The sequence below is a fragment of the Mirounga leonina genome, unplaced genomic scaffold, assembly GCF_011800145.1.
Source record: "Mirounga leonina isolate KUSES-001 unplaced genomic scaffold, KU_Mleo_1.0 Mir_166, whole genome shotgun sequence".
Taxonomy (NCBI): Eukaryota; Metazoa; Chordata; class Mammalia; order Carnivora; family Phocidae; genus Mirounga; species Mirounga leonina.
This window is the reverse complement of record NW_023270418.1, coordinates 32,712,664-32,726,394: the sequence shown is the minus strand read 5'-3', so window position 1 is coordinate 32,726,394 and position 13,731 is coordinate 32,712,664. Positions and strand designations below refer to the sequence as shown.

General features: G+C 57.5%; 1 protein-coding gene across 2 annotated transcripts; it reads right to left on the bottom strand.

The window, feature by feature from the left end:
* Positions 1-4,386: 4,386 nt before the first annotated feature.
* RHOD (ras homolog family member D) lies at positions 4,387-13,377 on the bottom strand. Of its 2 annotated transcripts, none has more exons than XM_035013369.1 (5): positions 13,239-13,377; positions 8,387-8,474; positions 7,488-7,597; positions 5,548-5,682; positions 4,387-4,999 (listed from the first exon to the last, which is right to left on the bottom strand). In XM_035013369.1, the coding sequence occupies exons 1-5, from the start codon at positions 13,368-13,370 to the stop codon at positions 4,832-4,834; spliced, it is 633 nt and encodes a 210-aa protein (XP_034869260.1). In that variant the 5' UTR covers positions 13,371-13,377; the 3' UTR covers positions 4,387-4,831. The 2 variants fall into 2 exon arrangements, with proteins under 2 accessions (XP_034869260.1, XP_034869261.1); XM_035013370.1 differs by having other exon boundaries at positions 5,573-5,682.
* Positions 13,378-13,731: the final 354 nt, after the last annotated feature.

Here is a 13,731-nt window from a genome sequence, read left to right as displayed (position 1 = left end):
GCAGACAACCCCAAGGCTGGCGGAGGCGGTGTGGAGATACGAAGACACTGCGGTTTGTGGCTCTTGGCCCTGGCTGGCCTCTGGGCTGTGCCTTCCCTGGGCTCCCACTAGTCTGGCCGCCGCCCTGCCCGGCCGGGTTGTGAGGAACTGAAAGGGGGGCTTGGCGGGTGCGGAGGAGAACAGCAACCCAGAATAACAACCCTGGTTCCTCGGCCAGGCGTCTCCAAGGGCTGCCACTCACTGTGCCCTCCTGTGACACCTGGGTGGCCGTGTGGGGCAGCCTGGCCACATCCACCTCTCCCGGCGCCGCCAACAGGGAAGGGGCTCGCCTTCTCCAAGTTTCTCACGCAGGGGAGAGGCCTGCATTCTTCCCTCACTCTCAGCGTCCCCACCCTTCCCGCAGTCCACCCGGGGCCGCCGCCTTGGCTTCCCAGCCCAGAAGTCACCCAGCCTTGACCTGTGTGGGCTTGTTTCTCGGGTCGTGTCTGGACGTCTGCGGCTGCCCAACTGGTCTCCCGCCCCCGCCCGCCCAGCCATCCTGCCCAGTCCGCCACCAGACTGTCATCTCAAGGAGCCCAATCCAGTCGTTCCCACAGCAGGGAAGCAGAGCCCAGTTCCCTAGCCAAGGGGCCCGTGTAAAGTCAACGGACCCTATGGGGTGCGTGCCGTGCGGGGGAGTGAATGAGTCGGCAGGTCCACGGGCTTCCTGGGCAAGGGGGTGTCTGAGCTGGGCTCTGAAGGATTTGCAGATGGAGGGGGGGATTTGAACAGGCAGTGATCAGGAGGAAGGGCATGCCGAGGTGGGCCAACAGCCTGAGCAAAGGCTCAGAGGCTTGGACTGGTCTGTAGTGCTCACCGGTCTGGCTGGAGTGTCAGATGTCCCAGCCTGAGGCAGGGGAGGTGGGCGGCAGCCAGATGTAGGAGAATTCAAGCCCCCAGCTGGGGAAGCTGGATGACCTTCTTTGGGCAGAGGGGCTGCCGAAGGCTCAAGGTGATGTGACTGGATCCGTGCTGGGGAGAATGGCCGTGAGGGCAGGGGTGAGGAGGAGGAAGAAGGCAAGGAGATTTACGTGGTAACCCAGGCAGGACTGGGTGTGAGCCTCAGTTCATCCCGCGGGTATTTCTTTAGTGCTTCCTATAAGCTGGCACTGTTTGAGGCACAGAGGAATCCGACAAACCCAGTCTGTGCTCTTGGGGAGCTGGAAGTCCGGTGGGGAGACACACAAGACCGTCCCATAGGGTGACGAGCTCTGGAAGAAAGTAAAGGAGAGCAACCAAGGGCGGGGCAAGGCGGAGGGAAAGCCAATGAGTTTTCCTGACTCAGCTGCTCCCCTGCAGGAACCCACTGAGACTGGGCACGTGCTGACATCCCCCTCTGCGCGGTGGCCCCAGGAGCCCCCTCCCTGCATACCACTGTATCCTCCGTCTCCCTGACCCCATCTGGCTTCCCCTCTGCTCCGAGAGCAGTTCTTCTCTAACCTTGACCTCCTAGCATGTGTCCCCAGTGAAATGCGGAGAGGGTTGAATTAAAATTAAACATCAGGCCTACCTCTGGTCACGTGACCCTCTTCCTCAGGAAACCTGTCCTTCAAGGCCATCCACTGATTGGGCGAGGCCCACACACATGATGCAAGATCCCCTGCTTTACTCAAAGCCTACTGATTCAAATGTTCATTATGTCTAAAAAAAAATCCCTTCAGGGGCAGCATCTAGGCTGGTGTTTGACCAAACAACCAAACTGTCGCCTAATCAAGTTGACACATAAATTTAACCAGCAAACCTGTTTATTTATCTAATCATCTCATTCCTGATAGAACACTGCCAAGAGATAAAAGGCAAGGAAACGGAACTTACTCCTCCCGCTGTCAGGTGAGAAGACTGAGACTCTCCAGGGACCAAGCACATCACTCCTTCTACCTTCTTGTTCATCCTATCGGCCCCCTTGGCCCACATCCTTTTGTCCCGCCTGCCTTGCAAGACTTCACACACATAGCATCTCAGGCTCTTGGGTCACCACGACGGGACACGTCATCCCCTGTACTCACCGGAGATCCTCTTTCCAGGAAGTGCTTTCTCTCTGGTGACTTGAGGCACAGGGGATTCCAACAAACCCAGTCTGTGCGCTTGGGGACTGGCAATCCAGTGGGGAGACACACAGGACCATGCCACATGGTGACGAGCGGTTGGACCCCTCCTCTGTGCTTATCCCAGGGCATTGCAAACACACCTGGCTTTGAGGGCACAAACCTCGATTCCCTGTGTAATATCCCTAGCCCTGGGGCGCCTGGGTGGCTCAGTTGGTTAAGCGACTGCCTTCGGCTCAGGTCATGATCCTGGAGTCCCGGGATCGAGTCCCACATCAGGCTTCCTTTGCTCTGCGGGGAGCCTGCTTCTCTCTCTGCCTCTGCCTGCCACTCCCCCTGCTTGTGCTCTCTCTGTCAAAATAAATAAAATCTTAAAAAAAAAAAAAATATCCCTAGCCCTTGTCCTAGCGTGGGGCACACCAGAGAGCTCCTGAGACACCGGGCTGTTGAAAGAACAAATGATGGAGTCCCTGGTTATCTCAGGGAAGGAGCCCACGCCAGCATCTATGTCTCCCGACCTCTCATTCAGCACCTTGCCCTCGAGTATAGGACAACCTGTCCAGCCCAGCTGTACTTCTTGCAATGTGTTCCCTGCTTCCTGCATGCTCCTTTATGGCCGGCACTGTGCTAGGCACCCGACAAGCATTGTCACTTCCTTCCCATAACAACCCTGTGGGATGGATATGATCGTTCCCATTTGCCAGATGGGATATTGAGGCTCAAAGAGTATAACTCTCATAAAACTGCATAGCTATGGAAAATGGCGGCACTGACATTCGAACCCAGATCTGCTACTGACTCCAGAGATGGAACACTCATCAGTGCCAACAGGCCAAGCCACGTCCTCAACTAGGGGCTGGGGACAAAGAGACAAAGCAAACAAGGGTCCTGATTTCACGGAAGTTGAGGTCTAGTGCAAGAAGACGGATGTGCAAGAAGTCAGCGTGAAGAGCATCATAGCAACATAACCTCAGGGCTCCAGGAACATGGATTTTGGGAAATTAGAGAAGACGGCTGTCTGAGCTGGGCTTGGGGAGGGCAGGAAGGGGAGAATAGGGAATATTCTGGGCGTGGGGTGTGCTTGGCGGGGAGGAGAAATCAGGCTAGAAATCTAGGCCAGGAAATGTTATTTCCCATTCCTGAGCAGTTTATAGTAAAACCTTGGAGTGGAGCCTGTAATCCACGTAGGGTTTCTGGAGCAGGCCAATAACATCATTTCACCTGCCTCAGTTGAGCTCTGTAACCCAAGCCATGAGCCCTCCTCTGGCACAAGTGGTCCTTCTCTTGAGCTGTTTGTCTTTGTCCTTTTCTCCCTTTTTTTTTAAAGATATATTTTTATTTTTATTTTTTCAAAGGTTTTATTATTTATTTGAGAGAGCGAGCACAAGCCAGAGAAGGAGGGATCATCTCTAGACTCCCCGCTGAGCACAGAGCCCCATATGGGGCTTGATCCCAGGACTCCCGGATCATGACCTGAGCCGAAGTCAGATGCCCAACCGACTGAGCCAACCAGGCACCCCAAAGATTTATTTTTAAATAATCTCTATACTCAACATGGGGCTCGAACTCACAACCCTGAGATCAAGAGTCACACGCTCTACTGAGTGAGTCAGCCACATCCCCGTGAAGTGGTCCCTCCCTTGAGCTATCTTTTTTAAATTTTATCTGAGAGAGAGAGAGCCCACGTTCGAGTGTAGGGAGGAGCAGAGGGAGGGAGAGGGAGAGAATCTCTAGCAGACTCCATGCTGAACACGGATCCCGGCGCTGGGCTTGATCCCACAACTTACCTGAATCTCCAGCCTGCCCTACCGGTGTCGGACTTGCCAGGCACTGTGATCCCATGAGCCAATTCCTTACAATTTCTCTCTCTCTCTGCACATACACACACACCCTATTGGTTCTATATGGTTCTGTTTCTCCGGAAAACCCTAATATAATATTATTGAGTATGTTACATATATTACATCTCTGCAATATTATATATTTATCATAAACAAAAAAACCCCACTTGTAAACCTTTTGTAAGCACTTAATGGGTGCCAGGCACCTGCTAAGCTCTTTGCGTGTCTCTCATGATGCCCCCTTACTCCTCTAAAGGCTCCATGACATCATCTGTGATCGGTCCCATTTCACAGATGAGGATACTGAGGCACAGAGGGTTCAAGTAATTTGCCCAAGGTCCCAAAGTGATAAAGCCAGGTTTGGATCCGGGTAGTCCCATTCCAGTGCCTACATGTGGTGGGTTCTTTTCTGCTATGGAACATGTATGTAAAGCAAGACACGTGACATAACTGGCAAGCAATGTAGTTTTAGTTGTTATAGTTACCACTGGATGGGCAGGGGGCAGGGGGATGGGGAGGGTGTGAGTTGTGGCCCAGGGTCCTGGAAGTGCCAGGTCCCGAAGGTGCAGCCCTGGGAATAGCACTGAACAGGCTGCTTCTGGATGCGTGGGTCCAGGCTGGGAGCTGGGAGTCTGGGAGTCATTTTTAGGGGACTCCAGGAGTAGCCCTCTACAGGGCAGGTGGGCTCTGGAAGCCCCTTCCTCAGGCCTTGGGCGGGGGTGACGCTCTAGTCCAGGGATTACAGCCCCAGGGTCAGGGGCCCGGCCTTGGTGGTGTCCATCTGTTTGAGGTGCAGTTCGGTGATCACAGCCTCGGGACTGGGTCCAGCCCAGCCAACTGGGCAGCTCAGCGCCCAGCTCCTTCCTGAGCTGCTGGGGGGGTTGGGGCAGGGAGGGCCTCAAGATGTCAGGTCACCACGCAACAGCTCCGGGTAACCCTCCTCCAGAAGTTGCGACTGCGGCTGCTGAGGGCCACCTGCGCTGCTTCCTGGAAGACCGCGTGGACGTTTTCTTGGAGCAGGGCTGAGCACTCGAGGTAGGCCACTGCACCCACGGACCTCGCCATCTCCTGGCCCTAACAGAGAGAATGGAGGGGGCTGCCTTGAGGTGGCGGCCTCTGGGCAGGGGGAGAGCTCACATCCCGCCTCCCCATAGCCCTCTTGGCCATCCTAGGGAGTCTCCAGGACAAAAGTGGAAGGTGAGTTTTTCCAGGACACCCACAGCTCCTGCCCCTGGGTTGACCAAGCACTCTCATGGCTTCCTTGGGTTTCCTGCCTCAGTTCTGGGATGCGTCCCTGCCTCTCAAGGCACCAGCTAACCCACTTCACAGATGTGTAGCAGAGAGGGGCCTATGGCCTGAAGAGCTGTGGCCTCAGCTTCCCTATCTGTGAAGTGAGTGGGTAGGATTACCTGAATGGGCACACCACCCGCTCTCCCTTCCATAGGCAGAATCTTCTAGAGTATTCTAGGTACCATTTCCAAGCCCAGACCATTCCAAGATGACCCCTACCCTAACCCACCCCCTGAGTGTGCTGGACGCTGCTGAGAGGCTGGGCGGGATCAGCATACCCCGAGGTTCCCCCTCCCGGGACCCACTCCCCACCCCTGGGCTGGGTTTCCTACCCTGTGGTAGGTCACAGGCTCCAACCTATTTTTCCGCAGCTTCTTCACCAGCAACTTGTCCTTGCGCAGGTCAGTCTTGCAGCCCACGACAATGATGGGCACCTCCTTGCAGAAGTGGTTCACCTCTGGGTACCACTGCGGGGAGGGTGGCAGTGCGGGTGTGTGTGTTAGCCAATGGGATTGCTGTCCCTCCCCACAGATGGGGAGAAAGGGCCACCCTCTCACTCCCCAGGTGGACTTCAGCAACGATTATCAGCGCAGCCAACATTTAGGGAGAATTACTCTGTGCTAGGCTCTAAGACTTCACATGTATGAACTCTTCAATCCCCCAAGTCCCTACAAAGCAAGTTCTGTCATCAGGCCCATTGTACAGAGTGCAGTAACTGAGGCTCGGTGAGGCTATATAACTTGGCCTTGGTCACACAACTGGAAGTGGCAGGATTTGAGCCCAGGGGCTGGGGCCCAGAGCCCTGCTCCCGCATGGTCTAGAATCCTGCCACTCTGCAAGGTAAGGGGCCCCAGGACCGCCTCCCAAGTGGGTAAAATATATGAAGAAATAAGTCATCCTTTAAAAATAAAGCAGCTCACAAAATGGTTGCAGCAGCTGTTTGCCTGTTGGAGGGAACACTCCTATTCTGTGTCAGCTGCTCTCTGGAATGCGAGGCTCCGGGGCCTGGTTATTTCAGCCTGGGCAGCAACTGGGGAGTCTAGAATCCGGAGACAGGGGATTTATATCTCCAGGAGTGCATGCCTACTCAGTTTGTCTGTTCAGAAAAAACTGGCATCAAACCATCTGGCTCCCGGAGCCAGATGGGGCCCGGGTGGGGTCCTGGGCTTACTCCCCATACTCCAACCCCTCTACAAAACTGCGCCTGATCCTGGTCTCCCCCGTGACTTCACCTTGCTAAATCCAACACTGAATCCTCAGCCTTCATCCTGTCTGAGCCCTGGCACCAGGCAGGGATCTCTCCCTCCTCTACCGCCTGGTTGGCACTTTGCCCTAGGACCCTGCTCTCTTGCTTCTCTCCAGGTGACCTTCCCATGTGCAAGGCTCTTCCCCACCAGTGCTTCCTAAATGGATCTGCCCAGCTCAGCCTGGCCCTCTCCCGGGAGCTGCAGACTCAGACCTCCAGGTCTACCTGGCCCTCCACTGCGATGTCCAACAGGCCCCCATCTCCTACCTCCCTACCCTCCACTTGCTCCTTCTCATCTTGGGAAATGGCAAGGCCGCCTTCCACTCGCTCTGGTCAAAACATCTCTCCCACTCCCAACCTGGGGATAATACTACTGTTGGCTCTATCAGGTTGTTAGGGGCAGTAGATGAGTGAATGGGCAGAAGTGCCCAGAACGGTGCTTGGCCTGAGCGAAGTTCTCAGTCAACATTACCATCGCTGTTGGGGTTCATGTTACTCATGCCGTCACCCGCTGTGCTCCGATGAACCCCTGGCACGCTGTTTGCATGCCCTTCACCTGGAGGCCCCGGCGGCAGCAGGGCAGGAGCAGAACAACTCAAGGGCCCACACCCCTGGCACCTGTGGGCAGTGAACAGCCTTGGGAACCCCTGACATGCCTGGGGGGCATCTTGGGAGGCTGCTGAAAGCTACCAGTTACACAGAAGGGGGCTGTCCATACATGCAACCTCGGGCAGGCCCAGGCTGGGGAGATGCGGGGCCTCTGGGTGACCCAGCATACTCAGGTAGGTCACGGTGGAAAGAGCCACAGCATTCTCAGTCCAGACCCTGCCACCAAATCCCTAAGGGACCTCTGGCAAGTTGCTGCCACTGCTCTGGGCCTCAGTTTCCCCATATACACACCAAAGGTGCTGGATTTGATGTCATCCGGGGCCTGCTACGCTCTGACAGGCTGCGGAGTCAAGGCTGGGGACAGAGCAGGGTGGCCTGGCTACGGGGGCTGTACCTCCCCGGGGCCCTGGTACCTACCCGGTTGAAGATGTTGTCAAAGCTGTGCGGGCTGGTGACATCGAAGCAGAGGAGAAGGACACTGGCGTCGGGGTAGAAGAGGGGCCGCAGGCGGTCATAGTCAACTTGCCCTGGGGAGAGTGAGGGTGGGCACTCCCTTCAGATCTTCCCCAACATCAGGGAAGTCATCCCAGCAGATGGGGAGCCCGGATCAGGGCGTGGTTGTGTGCCTCGTGGTCTGATTTAAATGTGGTGCCTGGGTGGCCACTCCACGTGAACGTTTCCCTCCAGGCAGTATTCCCCTGGCTTGCCCGTAGGCTGTGTTAGCCCTGGTCTGGGTGAGACCACTTGCTGAGAGAGCCCTGTTCTGGTCGGAGTCGGAGACAAGGCAGAGGTCTCGCCTGCAGGGACAAAGCCTGCTTTGCCCTGGGCTTTGCCCTGGGCTTGGGGGGTGAGGAGTAGGAAGCAGGTAGGACCCAGGACAAAGGCCCCTTATCCCCTGCATGGTCAGGGGGCTGCTGGGATACCCTGGGGTGAGCTTTCAGTTCTGGTGTGGATTTGACTGAACCCTATGTGGATAAGGTCAGGAAGCTGGAGGGCAGAGGTCAAAGTCAGGCAGATCTTACAAAAGCTAAAGCCAGGGTGGAATGCTTAGGAGGCCAGGAATAGTTTACCCCTTGAGAGAAAAGAGCTCTGGATCCCCCTTGTCTCCGGGACACAGTTGGCTACCCTCTGTTGGGGGAGGCAGCGGATGCAGGCGCAGGAGCAAAGAAGGTTCAGGTTCCTGGGGACCCTAATCCTGGCCAAGACCTGTCCCTGGGAGATTGGTGAGACTGGCTGGGCCTCTGTGGTTCAGGAGGAAGGGGGCAGGGCTTGGCTCCTGGGCATGGGGGGCCCCCGCCTCCCACCTGCACACCCACCTGCTGTGTCCCAGATTTGGAGGTTCAGGGGTTTGCCCTTCATTTGCAGATTAACGGCGAGCCGCTCAAACACAGTGGGGGTGTAGCTCTGAGGAAGAAGGGGGCAAGGCGGAGGCTGTGAGGACAGCTGCTGAAGCAGGGTGGGCCCCGGTGCCCAGGCCAGAGCCCTTGAATGCCTGTAGCATCCCCTGCCCCTTCTTTGGGAGTCTGAGTCTGAGGGAGGGAGTTTCTGGGAAGTAGGTGGCCAGTGGGGGTGAGGCCTGGAGCTGCCACCTCCTAGCTGTTTGCCCCAGTGCGGCACGGAACCTCCCCAGGCTTCTCAACTGTAAAGTGGGACTATGAAAAGCCCCTACCGCAGTGTGTTGCCGTAAGGATTCAGAGCAGAGCCTGGCACACGCTAAGCACCCCACATGTACCAGCTACTGTTATTTTTATCTTTGTCCCCTTGGATGGGGGACTGTCCCATTTCTGAGCCTTCCTTCATGCTGTCCCCTCCTCCTGGAATGACATTAACCTACATTTGCTCGTTCGATTGTTCATTCATTCATTCATATATTCATTCAGTAAACAGAGGCACCTTCTCTAGATAGCTCCCCAGATCTCTGGATACTGGGGAGCAAGTAATAAATTAGACTCACTGCCTACTCTGGGGAGCTTGTGGCTTTGGGGGGGGGGTCCCTGCTTTGCTTCTCAACCTCTCATAATCCAACCAAGACCCCTGCCCCATGCCACCTCCCGCAGGAGGCCCTTCTAGATCCCTTCCCACATCCTCTCCATTTCTGCCTTTTTTTTTTTTTTAAAGATTTATTTATTTATTTGAGAGAGCGAGAATGAGAGAGAAAGAGAGAGTACATGAGAGGGGGGAGGGTTAGAGGGAGAAGCAAGCTCCTTGCTGAGCAGGGAGCCCGATGCGGGACTCGATCCAGGGACTCCAGGATCATGACCTGAGCCGAAGGCAGTCGCTTAACCAACTGAGCCACCCAGGCGCCCCTCCATTTCTGCCTTTCTTATCAGCCCTGTCTGGCATCAGGAGGAAGTCACTCGGGCCCCAAGCCCTGCCACCCCAGGCGGAGAGCCTGACACACTCCCTCTCCGTAAAGGCTGGATGAATGGAAACAGGATGGGTTTGGTACACCAACAAAATGCAGGAATGAGAAGGGGGAACGTGCAACAGGTGAGGAGGTTGTCAAAACTCGACCACGACACAAGCCCTTTGCTGGAGTGGCACGCTGGACCAGCTACAGCTAGGGTCCCCAAGGCTCGCTCACTTGCTCAGGGTTGGTCGGTGGGGCCACAGCATGGGGAGACCCTGGCCTCCTGTCCTCCCCACTTCCTAGGCCAGGTGGCGCCCGTACCTGCCTTGACTCAGGCGGACTTCAAGCCGGTCTGCCTGCCTGCCGCCGGCACTGAGTCAGGCCCTGAGCTGCTGGAAGGGGCAGCCCCTTAGTGGTGGGTCAGTGTGGGCCTCCAGGCCACTTGGGGAGGTACAGGGGGAGGGTGGGGAGAAAGGTGAGTCCCAGAGTGGGCTATGGAGAAGTCGAGGATGGCCCTGGGATAGGGGTTCAATCCGCCCTGGACTCTAGTCACCTGTCACTCCCTCTACTCGGAGGTACAGACAAGGGCTCCACCTACCTCCCCAGCGCCCGGCCTGCCCAGGGCCCCTCCCTTCGGGTCCCCTGCCTGGCGGGAGACAGTGGGACATGATGGCTATAGCACTAGCTTTGGACTCAGATGTTCCTGGCTTAGGACGGGCTCTGGCCCTCACCAGCTGTGTGACCTTGGGCCTGTCCCCTCACTGGTTAGAGGAGAAGAGTGTCCCTTTACAGTGTGATAGGGGAGGCCATGCCAGCTGCTGTCCATCCCTCCAGGTGGTGTGTCCTTCCCCAGCCTGTCACCATGGAAGGGACTGACACCTGGGTCCACTCACCCACCTCCCACCTGTGGCAGGACCCCTCCTGATCTGAGGTGGAGGGCAGCCGGCCACGAAGCTCTGGGGAGGCATGTATCAGCACTTTGCAAATGCCTGTGGAGATGACCCTATCATCCACATTTTTTGGGGATCTACTGTGCATGGCCCTCCACCTGGTCTCTGATCCCTGCAGTCTCAGGAAGTTAGTGCCATCCCCATTTTCCTGATGACACAGCAGGGAGGTGACTTGCCCAGGGTAACACAGTGCCAGCTGGCTATGGATGGAACCGGGTCTTTCTGGCTCAAGAGGCCAGGCTCGGGGGCGCCTGGGTGGCTCAGTCGTTAAGCGTCTGCCTTTGGCTCAGGTCATACTCCCAGGGTCCTGGGATCGAGCCCCGCTCAGGCTCCCTGCTTGGCGGGAAGCCTGCTTCTCCCTCTCCCACTCCTCCTGCTTGTGTTCCCTCTCTTGCTGTGTCTCTCTCTGTCAAATAAATAAATAAAATCATTAAAAAAAAAAAAAAAGATGCCAGGCTCTGTCCCAGGCCATTGGCCTCTCCTGAGGTCACCGACTCTCCAGCCCCTGGTATCAGGAGTGGACAGGAAAGCCCCATTCCAGACTGCGTGGCTTTTAACTGGCATAACCTCCCCCCCCCCCCCCCCCCCCCCCCCGCCATAGACTTTGTCTACACTCTCTGTTGTGTTCTTCGAGCCACCAGGCAGGGTCACTCTGACCACTAAGTGTCTAATCTTATCTGTTGAGCTGTTCTTTGCCAGAAAGGCAGGGCCAGGTCTGAGCCAGACCAGGGGAGAGGTGACTCAGGCTTGGGTCTGCCCTCATGGGGCTCACAGACAGACAGATGGATCATTGCAGGATGGGGGAACGTAGTTCAAGAGAGGAGAGTCAGGGGTTTCACACCCATGAGAGTCCCTGTGCGGACCAGGAGGGACTGAGCTGGTTCTGGAAGGCAGGGCTGGTCCTCCCTGCCCCCTCCTCTCCCCACCCTTCTGTGAGACCCCTGGGCTTTGGAATGATTGCTAATCCAAACGTCAGCCAGGACTGGGCAGAAGCTGGTGCCCAGCCTGGACTTCCCTCTACCTCAGGAGTCTCTCTACTCTGCTCCCTGGCTTTGAACCCGAGGCTGGGCCACAGCCAGACAAGGGTTCCTGAGGCCCCTTCAAATCCCAGCCTACTCTCTGCTCTTTGGGGGACTCGAGGTCTTCTAGCTGCTGGTTCCCTGAGCTTGGAGGCCTGCCAAGAGGAGGAGTCTCGGGGCCGGAGCAGAAGGCTGGTCTGGCAGGCAGAGCACTGGGGACTGTGGAGTGTCCTGGTCAGGGGTGGGGAGATCTGGGCTCTTGACTTGCACTACCACTGGGCCCTGCTCCCCAAGGCAAGACTGTCTCTTAGCTTCAGTTTTCCCACCTCTAAAATGAGGCCTTTCTGGTGCTTGGACCTTGTGATTCTTTTAAAAGAAGGTTCTTTCTTGTGCCTGGAAGTAGAGGGGTCCTCTAACAGATGAGGAGCCTAGACAATGACAGGTCCATCTCCCTGGTGACAAGCATGTCCTCCCTTCCCCTGGCCAGCCCCAGCCTGCCCTTCAAAACACACATTCCATCAACTTCCAGATGCCCATTTCCATGTTGCAACCTCTCTGGAATCAGGATGAGCCTTGCCATCAAGGATGTCTCAGGGCCTGGGACACCCCTCCCAGCCGGTCTCCTAGACCCTGGCTGGCCTGATCCCTCTCCCCACCATGCCATAATTGTTGGGTTACTTTGGGCAGTGCCTGGGGGCCCAGAAACTTGTCCCACCCAACTTAAAAAAATTGTGACTGGCCAGAGGAGGTGACGTCAGCTCCATAAACCACAAAGCAAGAGTTGGCTCGATGCTGCCACAGTGAAAAGGAAGGTCTGACACTTTTACCAGGCCTAGCCTCTCCTGCCTCCCCCATCAGACTCCCAGGGGCCTGCAAAGCCCAGGGGTTTGGAGGATAATGGGACAGGCAGGAGGAGATGAGATGCTGGAAGCAAACCCATGGACTCCCAGAACTGGGCTGAACGGTGGCAGAGTGAGTGGGTCCAGCTCCCGTCCTGGTGCCTGGGAGCCCGCCTGGACAGGCTGAGCACGCTACTGAAGGACTGACAGCCAGTGTGCCCAGCGCGTCCAGGATGTCCAGGCACACACGGGCTGTCTCTCAGCCCTACCCTAATTCCACCTCACTGGGTCACCCGCCCTCTGAGGTTGTGTGAGGAAATGGAGGCTCGGAGAGGGTAAGCAAGGTACCAAGGGCCACAAGGTTTGTTAGAGGAGAGCTGAGGTGCCAACCAAGCTATCTGACTTGAGTCTGGTGTGCTCTGACCTCCACGACAGAGCCCACCAGAGGTCCCTTGTACATGCAAGAGCTGGTGGAGAAGAGATATTTCCCAAATTTCAGTGAGTCCTTCCTGCTGCAGACTCAGAGCTGAGCCCTTGACCTGTGTTAACTCACTCTTCACAGTGACTCTGGAAGGTGGGCACCATCCTTACTCCTATTACGTGGTCAAGAAAACAGGCACAGAGAGGGTAGGGGACTTGCCCAAGGACACACAGCTTTAAGTGACAAAGCCATGATTCGAACCCAGGCAAGTCTGGCTCCAGGGCCCTTAGTCCCTCCCAGCCATGCTGGGCCACCAAGGGCGCTCTCAGGATCTGCGGTGTACCCAGGTTGCCTAAGTCAGTCCCTGTGACACCTCTCCCAGGGAGGTGCCATTCTTGCCACTTTACAGTTGCTACTACTGAGGCCCTCGCTTCCGATGGCGGAGCGAGAACTGCCTTTGGGCCCACACTCCGCCGGGAGACCCCTCGGAGGGCCCGGTGGGTGCACCGGACGCGCGTGCGGAACTCGCCCGGGAGGCCGGGCGCGCGAGGCAGGGTCGGGGGCGCGGGGCCCGGAGGGGGGCACTCACCTCGGGGAAGGCCCCCTCGGCGAAGACCATCAGCAGCGACGTCTTCCCGCAGCCGCCGTCGCCGACCAGGACCACCTTGACCGACCGCGCGCCCTGCGGCGCCTCGGCGCCCGCGGCCTGGGCCGCCTTCATCGCGAGCGGCGGGCGGGCGGGCGGGCGGGCGGGCAGCGGCGCGGGGCGGCCGGCGGGGCAGGAATGTGGAAGGGGCGGGGCGGCGGGAGGAAGTGCGCGCCGGGCGGCCGGGGGCGGGGGCGGGGGCGGGGGCGCGCGCCCAGGTGAGCGCCCGGAGGCGGGGCGAGCGGCGGGGCTGGCCCCTCGGGAAGCCCTTCTGGAGCCCCTGCGGAGGGGGCACAGGACGGGGTCCCGCGCTCAGCCTGCGTCCTCGGGAGGGCACCCGGGTCCGATGGGGAGAAGACAAGGGGCCGAACGATGACTGTGTGTGGGGAGGGTGGACAGGGGAAGAGGAGGCACCTGGCCCGCTTCCCCTGGGAGG

Bases quoted from the DNA above. Each gene is read 5' to 3' on its own strand.
- RHOD (XM_035013369.1), bottom strand. From the start codon at position 13,370: ATGAAGGCGGCCCAGGCCGCGGGCGCCGAGGCGCCGCAGGGCGCGCGG. The intron at 8,475-13,238 runs GTGAGTGCCCCC...CTTCTTCCTCAG, and splicing joins CCGAGGGGGCCTTCCCCGAG to AGCTACACCCCCACTGTGTT. The intron at 7,598-8,386 runs GTGGGTGTGCAG...CACTCTCCCCAG, and splicing joins CCAAATCTGGGACACAGCAG to GGCAAGTTGACTATGACCGC.